Raw genomic sequence first — 16336 nt, forward strand, 5'->3', positions numbered from 1 at the left:
AAGGCGCACTGTCGGCTTTTGAGGAAATTGAAGGTTTTTAGGTGCGTCTTATAGTGCGGAAAATACGGTACTTAGTCTCACACTATGCTGTGCTGTCTCAATTGATATAGATTTGCTCACATCAGCATGTCAGATGCTTGAAACTAACAGTAAAACATACTTTTCTATTAGTTATTGGACTACTTGTTGGTGAAAACAATAAAATTATAAATAATTTAAAAAGATGATGTATAAATAGACAGCTAAACTGTCTTCCTGCATTGGAATCATCCATAAAAATTCAGAACTTGAACTGGAAGAGATGTCTGCTGTGATGAAAGATTGGATTCAAGCACCATTCTTGTTTGGCAGTGGATTTGTTTTGGTGGAACAACCATAAAGAGGGTTTTCACAAGACTTGATGTTGACACAGACCTTTTCTCTGCAAAATTAACTCACTTTAAGTGATTTCACTTCATTTATCGAGGAATAATGTTAGTATGTCACTTTTTGAGTTCGTATGGTTAGTAAATTTTTGTTTTTGATGAAAACTGTGACAAAAAGCCTTGAGAGGATCCATCTGAATCCAGGTCTCAGTATTGTTTAAATAAAAAAAGTATTGTCTCCTCCCATCAAAACACCCGTTGTATGATAATAACATTACAGTTCAAAGTAAACTTATAAAAGTTAGAAGAGTCTACAAGGTCTGAATGAATGCTTTGCCCACTGAGGCTCAACTCAACCAGTTAAATTATTCTGTTGTGGGATCAGCTGTGTTTAAAACTCCAATCTGTGCTACAGCTATTTTACCTCATCCCATTTCTCTCCATGGTGGATTTCATTAATTTCACTCAGTACCATGGTCCTTCAGAAATATCCCGTCTCCTTGGTAACCCTCATTAACATCCATGCAGCCATAATTCACACACATGCGATCACACAAACAAGTGAACATGAGCAGATACTGCATGATGATGCAGGAGCATTAAACTTTGAATGAGTTGCATTTTGCCTGCATCCTCCTCTTTTCAGTTTCATGCGTTTTCTTTCTGCTTCATGTTTAAAATCAGAACCACTTTCCAGATGTGTTGCAGCTGTAAACCTTTGTGTTTAATGTGGATATAAGAAGCACACACCTTTTTAAAATGCAGTGTTTTTGTGATTTTAAAAAATTAAACCCTGATAAGTCATTTAAGAAATTTTTAGTGCAATGTTTTTGTCCATTATCTTCCAGTTAATATTGGTTTATTTTCTACGATCAACTCTTTTGTTTAATTTAATTTCAAAATTGTCCCAGAATTGTGATAAACAATAATATTGTTGTTTTGAGACCATTTTCAACTAATATAATGCCGATTCTCAAAGAGCATTGACTTTAAATTTTAATAATCATTTAACACTGGAACCGGAAGACAATTTAAATATCCAAAATAAATAAACAAAACAGAAACAACAAATAAAATGAATTATAGAAACAGATATGTGGGGAATACTGATACATATTTGATCAGTTTTCATCTGGTCTTTTTCACCACTTATGGTGAAGAATCCAGTTTTAGTAAAAATATTGTTGATAAACTGTAGCTTCAGCTACATAATTAAAATAGCAGAAAAATCCCAGTAGAATAACTCAACTTCTTTATTGCAGACAGACAGATGTTTCACCAAATAAGTAATTTAAGTTTATAACAGCTTTCCTATTTTTCTCCTCTAAAAGTTTTGTTTGTTTTTCTGTTTTTCTGTCACAATAGAGTTGGAAAAGATCCTAAATGATTTATCTTGGATGCTAAAATCACAAAAACTGGGCGTTGTGCCAGGGATGTTTAAACCTGTGATGCAGGATATTTAACAAGTAAATCATCTGGAGGTGTTTCCATACACACAGCAATGCATGAGCTCTTTGCTTTGCTCTCACGTGTCACCAAAAAAAACGTTTCCAAAGCTTTCACTGCCTGCCTGATCTTTTTGTTTGATTCCTTCTTCTTTTTGTTTTTCCCCTTCTTTCTCTGACTCCTCTGTCTCCCCTTTCTTGGCTTGTAGAGGATGTTTCTAATCTCACAGCGAGTGATGTCATGAATCGAGTAAATCTAGGATATTTGCAAGGTAATTTATGTCATTCATAACCCTTTTTTTTTTTTACAAAGTGACTGCTTATGTCCAAGGTGGAGAAAGGAATTTGTCCTTTCGCCAGCATCCAGTAAAAACCAGTGCTTTGAGTTATTAAAGAGATTATCAAATAGGTTTGTATTGTTACACATCTAATTATGTTAATGACAAAAAGAAATGAGGACATTGAAGTTAACAGTGAATACCGTTGCTTAGAGTTGCAGGATATTTCAGAGCAGCCGTATACAGAGGGGACAAGGCCGTCAGGTTAGCTGGTTGATCACAACACTGCAACTTCACTGCATGAGTGTGTGTGCGTGGGTGTGGGTGTGTGTGTGTGTGTTTCTCTGTGTGTGTGTTTCCTGCCAGGATGAGTGCTAGATCAGCAGCCAGCCTCTCACTCTCCTGTCTCTCTCTCTCTGTCTCTCTGTCTATCTGGTCTTTGCTGCATTGTGTTCCTGTGAGGTGACGTCCCAAATGGCTAGAGTCCTGCAGGGCATCAGAGTTTGGCTTAAAGAGTGGAGTGGAGTGCATTATGTCTGTGGATGGAAGGTTAGACTCCGAACCCAAATTTCGTCTAAACTTAGAGGAGGAAACGACGTTCTGCTGTGCACCGTAGCGTCCCGTTATCTCCAGCCTGTTTCTTTCTGAACATCAGTGAATCTCGGAGTGGATTATAGCTCTATACCATGGTCATTAACCCCCAGAGTTTTGTAAGCTGGTGCTGCAGAGCATTTCGCTGAAATGTTAAATCTGCTGCAGGAAAATCACAGAAAGAAACTGAACACACTTCATGAACACAAAATCTTATTGCGGTTTAGTTTCTAGTGTGAATATCTTATTGCACTTGAAGTCAGACAAAACTAACTTTTCAGCAAGACACTTTTTTAAGTAAATAATTCCTTCATATTGATGAAAAATAACTAGTTTCACTGGCTGATTATTTCACTTTTAACATTTGAAGAATTATTAACATGATTATAAGTGATAATCTTCCTGTGGAACTACAACTTTTTATCAATATTTGGGAAATATTGAGTTAAAACAAGATCTCTTATGTTTTGCTGAAAAGTTACTTGTTAGTTTTGTCTTATTTAAAGTCCACGAAGATACTAAACCAAAATTACTTGGTATTTGTTTTACCTTGTATTTGAAATTCATCAAATTGATTTAGCCAAGAGACAAGTTTTTAAGTTCTGGTAGCTCATTAATCTTTAACAGTGAAGTGTTATAACTTCAAACTGCAATTTAAACAATTTTTCCACATTAGGTAAGATAACTGCTCTGAGGTACACATTTCTGTATTTTCACTCACATTATCAAGTTAAAATAACTACTTATTTTAATGCATAAGAATTTAAATCCTTGAACAAATGTCTTTTAATGCATTCGAAATAAAATAAATAAATAAAATAAATTTTATTAAACATCACAATAAATTCTGCTTTGAAACTTTTAGTTTGAAATGGGCTTAAAGACACTCTCCTACTAACAGTTTTAAAATGTGTATTAGCCTTAAAACACACAAGAGGCATGTTAAAGTAACTAACTCACATGATAGAAAACATGCTACTAACAAAAAGCTAACACAACTTGTTTATCTTTCACAAACTCACACATTTAAGTTCAAATCTAAAACTTTCTTTGACTTAAAGAGTAGAAGTTAGTAGATACAACTGAATGTGTCTCAAATGTTTTACAGTGTAGTGTCCATCATTGTTGGATCAATAGATATCGACAAACTGTCGGTAAGAAGCTGCTGGCCATGGTATATAACCCTTATCTAATCCTCTGAGGATTGTGTTTTCAGGTGTGGATTAGAAGAGAAACTAACAAAAACACAAAATCTTTCCAAATGTTTTTGTTTTAGTTTCTAGTGGAAATGTTTGACACTTGAAATGAGACAAAACTAACTTTTCAGGAAGAAATATGAGCTTGTTTCACATTAGTAATTTCTTAATATTTATGAAAAATTTGTAGCTCAACTGGCAGATAATTTCACTTAAAATATGAGTAAGAATATCTTGTTGTAAGTGAAATAATCTGCTAGAGGAAATATAACTTTTCATCACTATTAAGGAACCATAATGTCCTTAAGACAGTCCTGAGTTCGACTCCCGTCCTCAGTTCCTTTGCTCCACATCTTTAGAACATTTCTAAATTACATTTGAACCAAATGACTTATTTTATAATATTCTAGCCTTTCTGAATATTGTCACTTTCCTAAAATAATATCTTAAGTTATTTTTGTCAAAAGTGATTTTTCCAAAAAGAAATTCCTTTTGGCAAAAAATGACTTGGGGATTATTTTAGGAAAGTGACGATGTGAAAACTGAGACAATAAAACATTTTCTTAAACATTTTTTGAAAATTTTCATCTTTACATTCAAGTTGAGCATAGCGATTAATCGTAGAATGTAATTAATCTGATTAAATCTTTTAATCGATTGACAGCAAGCTCTTATTTCGTTCTGAACTTGTAAGTTATTTTTTTTATCTCATTTCAAGTCTGCTGAGATATTTGCATTAGAAACTCAACCCAAAACTCTTGGTAAGATTTAGTTTTTTTGTTCCAGTGTGAACAAACGTTAGAGTCAGTGAGTGGATCAAACCTGACCTCTTCCACTCTCACACTCCCGATGTGTTCTGCTTCACTCTCAGTCTGGTTTGAGTCGCTCTGCGTTTGGTCCGGTCTGGCGGATGCTGGAGCATGTCCTCTGTGTCTGTGGGCTTGTCGCCTGTCACCTCCGGGGCTTCAGCGGGGGAAGCTGCGTGTGCTGTCCTGTGGCATGGCCCCACCAGCCTGCTGCGCCCGCGTGGAATGCGCAGGACGTGCAGCGAATGCGATGGAGGGGCGGGGGTTATATCTGTGGCGGACTCTGTCTGCATGTTGGCACCGTTCTGACGCTGCGCATGGTGGTTCTGTTCGGGTCAGCGGGCAGCATGTGGGCCTCCCCTTGTTCGACAGAGTGGCCTGTCAGTAACGGTTAGCCCTTCTCTCTTTCTCACCCCGCCTGGCTTTGTAAAGGGCCACAAGCAGGTGGGTGATGGAGACACACGCGCCCTCCTTTCCCTTCCTCCGTCCATCACAGAGTGCAGTAGGAACCACAGGCAGGGAGCACAGCACCAGCACACCTGAACACAACACACTGAACACTGAGAGACTTTCAGTCCCTGACTTAATGAAACCTGTTCATTTTGCTCAATCTGGATGTTTAATTAAAGTTCGCCAAGAATATTTAATGTTGATTTACAAGTGTCACATGGTTCCTTTTAAGTAATTTGTACAAAAGAGGATTAGGACCACTGAGAAAAAATGTTCTTAGCCAATTCTTAAATAAAAGTCAAAATTTTGAGGAAAAGTCAAAATTCTGAAATTAAAGTCAAAATTCTAAGAAACAAGTTAGAATTCTGGGGAAAAAGTAACAATTCTGAAATTAAAATCAGAATTCTGAGGAAAAATTTGAAATATTCCAAAATATAAGGCAGAATTCAGAAATTAAAGTTAGAAATGTGAGAAAAACGTTCTAAATTTAAGAAAGTCAAAATTCTGAGATTAAAGTCAGATTTCTTTTTCAATGGCCCTGATCCTAAATTCAATCAAATTCTCATCAGGCAGAGGTAAACCTACATAAATCTTTGGTTTCTTTCTTCTGCTGCTGCTCGTCATCAGTAGATGCACTTTTAGAAACTTTCAGATTAAGCTTAAAGAAAGTTTCATCACCAGAAGCTTTCAAATGTTTAAATGGAAATTTTAAGCTGAATTTGTTGAGCAGAATTGCGACACATTATCTCCATTTTTCCACATGATTACTGGTGTAAATAACAGACTGATGATACGAAACAAATTATTATATTTACATAATCATATAAACCAGTTCTTATTCATTCATTTCATAGATGTAAGATTCTCCGTTTATTCTTTGCAGCAGTTATTCTAGAGCATAATATCATGTATCATTATTCTCTAAATTCAAATACTGATAATGACTAACGTCTGCATATAAACACTAAATAATAAAAGAATAAAAGAACTAGAAAATGCATTCTAGATGTTAAACTCAAATGACTTTTTCTCTGAAGTGAGGTTTTCAGAGCGTCAGAGTTTAGAGGCCGTGTTTTTTGGCTGGTCTACTAGAGAAGGATGAGGGAGGGCTGCAGAGTGGCTCTCAAGGCCTCTTGTCTCTTTTTACAGACGAGATGAACGACCACCAGAACACGCTGTCCTACGTTCTCATCAATCCTCCTCCTGACACCATGCTGGAGATCAACGACATCGTGTAAGGACGCCGCTTCCTGTCAGGCAGCTTTGGTTGCATTTCTTCTGGTTTTACCGCCATACGGGAGTCTGCAGAATCAATCTCAAATCATTATCAGGATTTCTGCAGGACACAGGGAAATAAAAAACAAAAATCATAAAAGTAAAATCATAAAACATCACAATTAAATTTTTTTCTTCATATTTTTCTCACATTTCACATTTTCAGACTTTGCAAAAAATAAATCTTCCAAAGCATTTTTATCTATATTATAATCTTAGTACACTTAAAATATATACTTCCTTAATTGTAAGGAAGTATATATTTTATATATACTTAATCAGCCAATAAAAGCTTCTGGCTGATTATTTTATTTGTAACATGGGGAAAATGTCTTGTAGGTGAAATAATCTGCCAGTTGAGCAAGTTATTTTGTATCAATATTAAGAAATTACTGACTTAAAACTAACAAACAGTGGAAACGACACTTCTGTGCTTCTCTTTTAGGTGGAGAAGTCCAGAGAAATCAACAATTAGCCATCAAAATATTTTCAACTTGACCTGCTCACTGCAAAAACACAAAATCTTACCAAGTAAGATCTAGTTTCTAGTGCAAATATCTTGAAATAAGACAAAACTGAGCAAGATATAGAGGCTTATTTTAAGTAAGTAATTCCTTAATATTGATATAAAAATGTTTCATTAGTAGGTTACTTCATTTGTAACATCAGAAAAAGATCTTGTTATAAGTGAAATAATCTAGTACTTAAATTATACTTGAAACAAGTTCCTATTTCTTGCTAAAACATTCATGTAAGTTAGTTTTGCCTTATGTTAAGTGTAATAAGATGTTTTTACTAGAAACTACACAAAAATGCTTTATGAGATTTTGTGGTTATTCTTTGAGACATAAACCAAAAAAAAAGACTTAAAATCTAATTAGTTTAAACTTGGCTTAAAGAAAATGTAAACATTGTAATTTTTCATTTTGCATAAGTTAAACATAACTTTTTCATGGGGTTTAGTGGATACGTTTTACTCATCTGAAATGATGTTTAGGTTATTAATTCTGTCTGACATATTGATTAATGTGAGGTTATTAAGGTATCTTTATGTTTTCAACATGAGGCAAACATTAAGATAAAAATTAGTGAACGTGCAAAACATATCATTGTGCATAGAGACCTGTATCTTACTGAAAAATACTTGTAAATTAGTTTTATTTCATGTATACTCATACATTTGCACTAGAAACTAGACAAAAATATACTTGTGTTTTTGCACTGATTCTGGTTACTGGCTGATTTAAAAAAAAAAAAAATTTAGCTTCTGTATGAATGTTAGTTAGCAGGTGTAAACAGAAGTTAAGCAGCAGGAGGGTTGCATAATATTTTAATCTTCTTAGAGTAGCAGATGAAGAATAACGTGGATGATTTTGTCCTTACAGGTACATTATTCGCTCTGACCCTCTGGCTCACATGCCAGAGGACTCACAGATGGGACAGGCGGCCCGAAACACCAAGAACCAACAGGACTTTGGCGCACAGTCAAGAAATGAAACTCACCTTTAAAAGCTTTGAGTCTTTTAAATAGATCTCATATACCTCGCACAAACGAAGGCCCGCCAGGGGCGGTGATGAGGTGTTCATAGTGAATGTGCATTAAGTGTCTCTCGGCCTGAGACCAGAAATTAGCCACATCCTAAAAGACGGCCCTGAGATTCCCGTTTTCATCAGAGCTGCCATTGGAGGATGCATGAAGAGTGCCTAGTCATCACTTCCCCTCACAAAACTCCCTGCAAACGAGAACCTGACGCTACTTCCTCTGTCCAGCCCGACCGCCGAGATCAGAAGGGTTGTTGGTCGTGATTGGATGATTAAAACCGGTTTCTGGGCCGATGGGTAAAATAATTTCATTTCATGTTTTGCTCAGGTGGGGGGGAAGCTGCCCTTGTGCCACTACCGGCTTTTTGCCAATTTCTTCGCCTGTTTCTGCTTATAATCAGAAACTAACTGAAAACCATTCACATCCGACAACTTAAGCATCACGGTTTGCTAGAGAGCTGATGATTGGGTTGGTTTTCTACATTTTCAAGTATTACCAGGAAAATAAGGTACATGTGCAATTTTCTTACTTTACTGTCACTTTCATTTATCCTTGTGAACTTTTTGTCATTGTTTTAAATTTATTACATGCTTACACCAGTTGCACCTTTATTAGCCAAGTTAGCATTTCTCTCTGTAATTGTGTCAGTTGATGAAAAATGAACATTGTTAAATTATTTCCCTGTTAGAAATCATGACAGCTCCACATTCTATGAAGTTTTGTTTATTTATTTGTAAATACTGTTATTACTGTGCCATTTTTGTATTTATTTTTGTGACACCAGTGTTTTTCTTTTTTTTGTATCATTTTCAAACCTGACTGCAACATCTGCTGCTGCTGCTGCTGCCGTGCAAAAAGTAAACATACAGAAGAAAGAACATATAGTTCGAAAAATACATATTTTTAAGGAGGCTATCATATCAAATTCAGTGCCAAATTTAACCACTTTTAATGATAATACTTGCTATTTAAATCAAATTTGATTTGCTTGTTAGGAAAAATGAATTTAATGGAGGTGGACTGGAAAAAAAAATCTAAAAGTTCTGACTTTATTTATTTTAATCCCAGAATTCTGAGTTTAATCCTAGAATTTGAAGAAAAAGTCAGAATTTTGACTTTTTTGTTGTGGCCCTAATCTTTTTTCATATATTTTTTTTTTCAAAAACTTAAATTAGAATTAATTATTTTTATTATTTATTGTGTTTCTCCATCCATATAATGGCTAAAGTGTAAAGAAATACTGACTTAAAAATGTTTTATTGGTCTTTGACAGTTTTAGACAGGAAGGTTAGATGTGAGGGGGGGAGACATGCAGATAAAACATGAGCTCTGCTTTCCCCCAGCTCCTCACAGCACTATGAAATACTGACTTTTTAAAATATTTGGGGAGAATTATTTTTATTTTTTTGCAACATGTACCTCTTAAATTATCAAACCATTAGCTCAGCTAAGTTTAGCGTGAGGTTTTAGCTACTGAGTGTGAATAGCCAGACTGTACACATGCTAACTTCAGTGAACTAGTTGACATGTAATTTTTGCTCTGAAAAAGAGCAAATACTTTTTCCCTGCACTGTAAATCATATCAATATATAAAGTTACAACTATAGCTGTTGTTTCAGGGAGATCGTTAGTGGAACAGTTTTTTTTTTTTCTCTGTTTTTGAAAATTTAAAACCCGATTTGACAAAAAACATCTGAGCTACAAAATCATTTTGATTGTAAACGACTAGCACGCTTTAAATGGCCTTTTAAGTTCTGCACAGCAGGATATTTTGCACAGGTATTCACAAACATAATCAAGTGTTTAATTGTCATACATTTATTTTGAAAACCAAGTGCTGTGGTTTGTGTACACCGCAGTTTCAGTATTTATGCCCGAGTCATTAATTTTCATCTGTATCTTGGGTTTAATCACTATAAATATGAATTGTATACATGGCTTTGTAGCCATGAAAAGTAAAAAGGACTTGAACTATTTTTGCACTAAGCTCTGTGGCGACGTGCAGAGCGTGACAGCATGACCCTTTAATTTGAATCTGTAGAACATGGACAATATTTACCGGCAAAGCAAAGACCGATCATGCATTCATTAGCATGACTTCAGATGTTTGCAGATTTTAATTTTAGGTATGCTGTTCTTATTTCTCATTGCAAGCTATCCTAAAGTTATAGAGAAGGGATTGCGTTGTTTTCTTTACTGGTCCAGAAAATGTGTTTCACAGAGTCAGAAGTAACAGTTCAGTGAAAGTGACTGTGATGGAGGATGCAACCACTAATGTAACACCTTACAGGATCCTCACAACAAACCTTTATAGCACTGAAGGACTTCACTTGATGTCTTCTGATGTCTGGACTCAACACACGGGGCATGTTATCTCTTAAAAGCATGTTTTGATATAAAAAGCTTGCCAAGAACGAAACATTTCCTACCGTTAGCAGAACAGTTAGCGTGGCGTCCTGTCGCTAGATAAAAAAAACCCCATAACTGAATCAACTGCTTGCAAGTTGGAGCCATTATTTGATACTCTGTATTTATATGAATGGAACGTGCATGTCGTCTAGATGTTATCAAAAGCCAATGTATTATGTTTATCTCCACTTTGTTTTTGATTCATTGTCAAACAGAGGATGATCCATTTTGTACTATTTCTTATGAGAAGTGCACATACAGAAATGAACAAATAAATGCAGCATGCATCCAAATCCACCGACTGGAAGATGCTTTTATTTGACCCCATACTGAGTTTATGATAAACATTCAATCCGATGGTGATAAACAGTCACCATTGCTTCAATTTATTTCAACTCGTGCAATTATACAATTGTACATTTTTGAAAAGCCGAAGTAGAGCCGCCTGCACAACCAACAATAATGCAGCAAATATTTTCAGAACAATAAGTCAACAACAAAACGCTTGTATTTTCCAGGAGTGGTAAAACCAGCTGACCAAACGAGCTGCTTGTGTTATTAGGTGATGGGTTGGGCTCAGCTGGGGTTGCTAGGCAACAGCTTAGTGCCCGTGGAATGTGACGTAATCAGATTTGCTTGTCACAGAAAAAAAATACAGTAAAAAGGCAGGCAGCTGAGATCCAAATGGAAGAAAAAAAATTGTATAGGAAGTGAATATGTTAATTTTAAGAAACTCTTGAAACTATCCTGTTGTCTAAACTAATGATCCACTCTCACAGGATAATCTTAAGAGTGTTGAATCTGATCTCATCGCCGCTGCTTGTTAATATTATTCTGTTTCCACCTCTCTCTCGTCCAGCGGCCGTTGTTCTGAACCACTTCATGAAGCAGGTCCATGAAGGCGTATTCATTCCCTGACAGCAGAGTTTCATCATCTGGAGAGGCGCCACCAGAGGGCGCCTTCGCCCCAGCGGCGGCTCTGTTTTCTGCCCTCTGTTTGACGGTCGCAGACCGCTTCTGGTTCTTCCTCACACCTGCCTCTCTCTTCTTCTGTGCCGGATGTTCTTCGGGCTTCCGCTCTTCGCCGGTGCTGACCCAGATGTCTGTCTGTGTTGCAGAATCTGGATCCAGGTTCATTTCTTCCCCCTCCGACACGCGGACAGGAGTCTCCAGAGGTTTGAAGCTGTCTGAAAGACTCAGAGTTATGTTTGTTTCCTCGTCTTCACACCGGTTAGAGCTGCTGCTGGATTGCTCCATCATCATCTTCACATCTTCTGAGACCTTCACAGTTGCATTCCGAGTCCAAACAGTAAACTCATCAGCTTCCTCTTCCTCCTCTTTGGCTTTGCATCTTGCCTGCCACTGAGCTGCAGTAGGAGGCCAGGTGGAGATCCTCATGAATTTTCCTCTCTGATGACTCTGACCTGGACCTTCTGCAGACTCTTCATCAGGATTTGGTTTGTTCTGCTTGGTGCCAATACTCAAGTACGGTATAACGTCCATGTTGACATGATCACACTCCTGGTTTTCACAGGGATTTCCATCATCACCTTCTTGCATCACACACTCCTCCATCGAGTCTCTGGTTGTGAAAGTCTCTGGGTGAACTTCTCCTCCCATTTCAGCTCCAAGGTTCTCTTTTTCAGAGTCTTCAGAAGTGACTTTGTCATTCTCAGACACACAGAAAGGAGTTGAGAGGATGACTGCGTTTGCAGACTTTGCTCTGATGCCAGCGAAAGATTTTTTCCGAGCCTTTTCCAGACATCCAGATTGATCCCGACTCGACACGCCATCTCCTTCCTGCTTCTCTTCTTCTTCTGTTGGACATCCAGGCCTCACAGCTTTGTTACTGCGATTCCTCCTATGCATCAGTGCCATGAAACACGCAAAAAGCAGCAGCACGCATAGGACCACTGCACAAGAAGAAAGCCATAATCTAATATCAAGATGAGATTTTTCAAACCAAATTAACTAAAAATGTTCAAATAAAAAGAGGACTCAAACCAATAACAGCGATTAGAGTGCAGATCTTTGTGTTTGAGGTTGTGGATGAACCTGAGGATGAAGGAAATACAAATTAATACATTTGGTTTTAAATGTGAGACTGATTCAGAAGAATCACACACACCTACGACTCGTGTAGGTGTAGTTACAGGTCTGATGACTGATGATAATGTCGTCACATAATGTCCTGACAGCAACAAAAGATTTAAAAAAATTAATAAAAACTCTACAAAATGGAATGCATACAATCATTTCTTGATGTAAGATTAATCTCAATTCAATTTTTGCCAAGGAAGCGAGATGAAAGCAGTTACATGTTCCACTGGCGCCGCCTGCTGGTAAGAGACAGGATTTCAGGCCAATTCTAGTATAATTTCTGTTTCACGAAGCATCAGACCCGATGAGAAACGCATTAAAGTACAGAAGTATTTAACTGAATTGGTTATTAAATCACAATAATATATTTCAACTGCAATGGAGCGGCGACCTGACAATGACTGATAGAGTCTCATAAGAGTTTTATCCTGAAAATAAAGTCTGAATAAACGACTGTTGATCTGCTGCGCTTTTTTCAAATCCAAAGTTAGTGAAGACCAGGAAACTTTAGACTACCTCATAATTTCCTAACAAAGCTTTGGCTCCGGCTAACACCGTCATAAGTAACAATACAGAAATCTGGCTTTACGTAAAACTCTGAGAACTCAAGAAGTATTGTCAAAAGCAAATCAAGAGAGACCGGAAATAACGATAAAGATGAGCTTAAGGCCGCTATGAACGCAACCGGGGCTTCCTCGATGCCTTAGCAGAACCACAAGCTGATCATCTCGATGCCAAAAGACTGAATTTGGTGTTAGAAAAAATATATATTTAACCTCCGAGGGAAGAATGACCTGAAAGATGTAATTTCTAACTATGACCGCATGGTGGTGCTGTTGGTCACAAAGCCACCAAGAAAACTTTACTGGTGTGTTTGTCGTCCTTATTTTTATTCCTGTATAAAACTAAGGCATGTATGTAGACATTAAAAAATTTCAACAAAACCACAGCAGCTACAGATTTTAATCATATAATAATTATATAAATATCAGTCAAGAAGTATATTATCTGGGCATTTAAAGCAGACAGCTTTTTACCTGGTGTTTTATTCTAAATTATTTTAGCAGAGTTTTTACCTAATACAAATAAATTCACAATTCAAATACCATAATATACATTTTTGATAACTTATTTAATCCAGCCTCCTTTTATACATCTTACTTCACACATATTCTTCATTTACCTTTAAGTTGACCAATTGTTTGCCCTTAGTTTTACACTGATATAAAAGGATCCTAAAAGTATCAGCCTGCACATACCAAGTAGGGAAAACTATGTCTAATGTTAAATAATTAGCCCAGATGTACCAGGGGATGAAGATGACGCTGTGGCATCAGGCGGTTTTGTTCTCTCAGAAGTCTCTGAAGAGGAAAGTGTTGCTGAGAGATGAAGCTGAAGAAACACTTTTAAGAGATTAAAACAGAAAGGAGGAGAAATAATCCACATGTACCCATGAGAGCAGAAGTTGTTCGAGTTGGGGTAGTGGATTTGGTATGGAAAGATCTTTCTGTCTTTCCAGATGTTTGCTGTGAGCGAGTTGTTTGAGTTTTACCTGAAGATCAAAAAGGTACAAACAATATTTATTCACAGAAAGCGATTAAAAAAAAAGGGTCTAAGGATTAATCTTGGATCACAACCAAACATGTTGAAATGACAGATGTACTGGTTGGAGTCGCTGAACTCCTCAATGGAGGTGTGGCAGTCGAACACGCAGACACGTTGAAGACTGGTCGACCTTCCAGATGTGGAGGAGTCTTACATTTCACACTCATCCGATTCACCAGCAGAGATGTATTCAGTTCTGAGGACAAGGAAGGAGTTTTAACCTTTAAATGTTCTGAAAACAGTTTGAGCTCTTAGTGCCACAAGTTACAAACCTTTCAGAGAGTCAACAAAGTCCTGGGCATCACAAGAGCAGCTCCAGGGATTCCCATAAAGTCTGATGGACATTAGAGACTTTAGAGCCATGAAGATCTGTGGGGAAAGCCTCGTCAACTGGTTGTCTGACAAATCCAGGTCAGTCAACTTCCTCTGGGATCTGAAGGCATCTGGATGGATGGTGTGGATCTTGTTCCCGCTCAGATTGAGCTTCTTGAGGTTTGCGAGTCCCGTCAGATTCGACTCGTTCAAATATTTAATCAGATTGGAAGAGAAATCTAGCTCAGTGATAGTAGCAGGGCTTCTGAACCAGTTCTGGTTAACGTTGGACAAACTGTTGCCATGTAAAATGAGAATTTTCAGATGCGAAAAAGAGCTGAAGGCATTCTCAGCGATTCCTGTGATACCCGAGTTTTGGCTTTCGAACTTTCTGATGGAGGAGAGGCTCACGCTTTGCAGAACCGTGGAGTTGATTTCTCCAACGTTCGCTAAAGCCACAATCATGGTTGTACAATTAGGGATGAAATCTGAGAGAAAAAGTGAAGCACAAAGATACATATGTCTCCTTTGCTTTACAAATCTGAAATACCAGCTTATATATTTGTTTACATTATGGCAAAATGAGTACATATTTCTAGGGTTTAAAATGCATCATAAAAATGATCAAGTTTTGTTTGGAAGGAATGCCAAAAGAAAAACTTGAATTTGAAAGTGAGTCTAAAGTTTTTAATGTTGGATTGAGAACATTTCAATCCAACACTGCTGCAGTAAGTTAAATAAAACCAACATAAGTCATCTTAGGGAAATTGTATACCTAATACAGCTGAGGATTTGACTGATAGTTCAAATGCAGAGAAACTGTTGGATTAGAATCAAATTCCTACTACAGTCGTAAACATCAGTGTTTAAATGCATGAACAAGTTTCATAAGGTAATACCAGTTTCTCTAAAAACTCAATTTTATTTTTCAGTGAAGCTGTTGCTGCTTAATCTGTGAACTTTATTCATCTCAAAGTTTAAAAGCTGGAGTTCTCACTTGTTAGAGCGTCAAAGCAGAACAAAACCGACTCCCCTTTTGCACAGGGACGTCCGAGACGAACACTTCCCAACAACACAGCCAGAGCGACTACGCCTGTGGAAACGTACAGCATCAATCACACGAAAACTCCACATTTTAAATGGAAAAGCTTCTGGAGCAACAAGTCTGACAACTCACCTTTCATTTTGAGTAGACGGATCAAACGCTCATCTCCGTTTGACTCTGGAAAGAACCGTCCGCACAGTTTGATGGTCATCACCTGAACAACCAGGACTGGTTGCCAAGGAGGATCATGTCTCGCCATGGTTACGAGAGCTGGCGTTAAAAGTCGCGGTTCCAGTTGGTTGGCAGAGTGAGCAGCAGTTTGCGCCGGGGGGTCCCAGAGATGTGGTTAATTTAGAAACCTCAATGTAAACACAGCAGTATCAGTTTTCTGACAAACACTCCCGTGAAAAAGATGCAGTGGCATGACAAAGTAAAGCAAAAAGAGTGAAGTCAGTGCAGTGCCAGTGAAAGAAAAACAGCAAGAGTGATGGACAAATCAAACAAAACAGAAATGGAAAAAAAGTGACTTTTATTTACTTGGAAATTTATTGTTTCAGTGCTTCAATTTTAAAATAAATAGATGACATGGGACCAAAGATAAAATTAAACATGGATGAAAAGTACACTAGTGTAACAAAAAATGGTGATCAAATGTCAATACAATCTTTTAGTTAACATAAAAATATACTTTCATACATTTAAAGACCACTTTCCACCACTTATGCACCCCTCCACACACACACACACACACACACACACACGCAGACATCAAAATGCAGCAAACGATTCATCAAGTATCGAGTAACTTTTGGAGATTCAGCAGTAGCAACGATTCAGTGACGCTCCTCAGCTGCAGCCGTCAGTATCAAATCTTTAGCGTTTGATTTTTCTTTACACAAACAGCAGTGTTACGTAT

The 16336-nt window shown here is 37.3% G+C and overlaps 2 protein-coding genes across 22 annotated transcripts in view; one reads left to right on the plus strand and one right to left on the minus strand.

Moving 5' to 3' along the window:
* The window catches only part of kcnt1b (potassium sodium-activated channel subfamily T member 1b), an 86763-nt gene extending 78127 nt beyond the window's left edge, over positions 1-8636 (plus strand). For 7 of the 18 annotated variants that reach the window (XM_015017466.1, XM_015017469.1, XM_015017468.1 and 4 more), the window contains 5 exons: positions 2020-2082; positions 2302-2352; positions 5114-5125; positions 6281-6365; positions 7792-8636. In XM_015017466.1, the coding sequence (XP_014872952.1) occupies positions 2020-2082; positions 2302-2352; positions 5114-5125; positions 6281-6365; positions 7792-7915 (335 nt within the window). In that variant the 3' untranslated portion in view covers positions 7916-8636. The remainder of the gene's footprint in view (positions 1-2019; positions 2083-2301; positions 2353-5113; positions 5126-6280; positions 6366-7791) is intronic. The other 11 variants (XM_015017473.1, XM_015017474.1, XM_015017475.1 and 8 more) reach the window with 5 other exon arrangements.
* Positions 8637-9663: 1027 nt separating this feature from the next.
* LOC106936454 (uncharacterized) lies at positions 9664-15960 on the minus strand. Of its 4 annotated transcripts, none has more exons than XM_015017488.1 (9): positions 15553-15960; positions 15373-15468; positions 14336-14863; positions 14122-14259; positions 13909-14010; positions 13766-13819; positions 12487-12549; positions 12363-12413; positions 9664-12271 (listed from the first exon to the last, which is right to left on the minus strand). In XM_015017488.1, exons 1-9 carry the CDS (start codon positions 15677-15679, stop codon positions 11166-11168), a joined length of 2265 nt encoding a protein of 754 aa, XP_014872974.1. In that variant the 5' UTR covers positions 15680-15960; the 3' UTR covers positions 9664-11165. The 4 variants fall into 4 exon arrangements, with proteins under 4 accessions (XP_014872974.1, XP_014872973.1, XP_014872976.1 ...); XM_015017487.1 differs by having other exon boundaries at positions 13766-13837; XM_015017490.1 differs by lacking the exon at positions 12487-12549.
* Between the last annotated feature and the right edge of the window lie 376 nt (positions 15961-16336).

Source organism: Poecilia latipinna, unplaced genomic scaffold (assembly GCF_001443285.1).
Source record: "Poecilia latipinna isolate Pla-1442-1.1 unplaced genomic scaffold, P_latipinna-1.0 Scaffold2148, whole genome shotgun sequence".
Taxonomy (NCBI): Eukaryota; Metazoa; Chordata; class Actinopteri; order Cyprinodontiformes; family Poeciliidae; genus Poecilia; species Poecilia latipinna.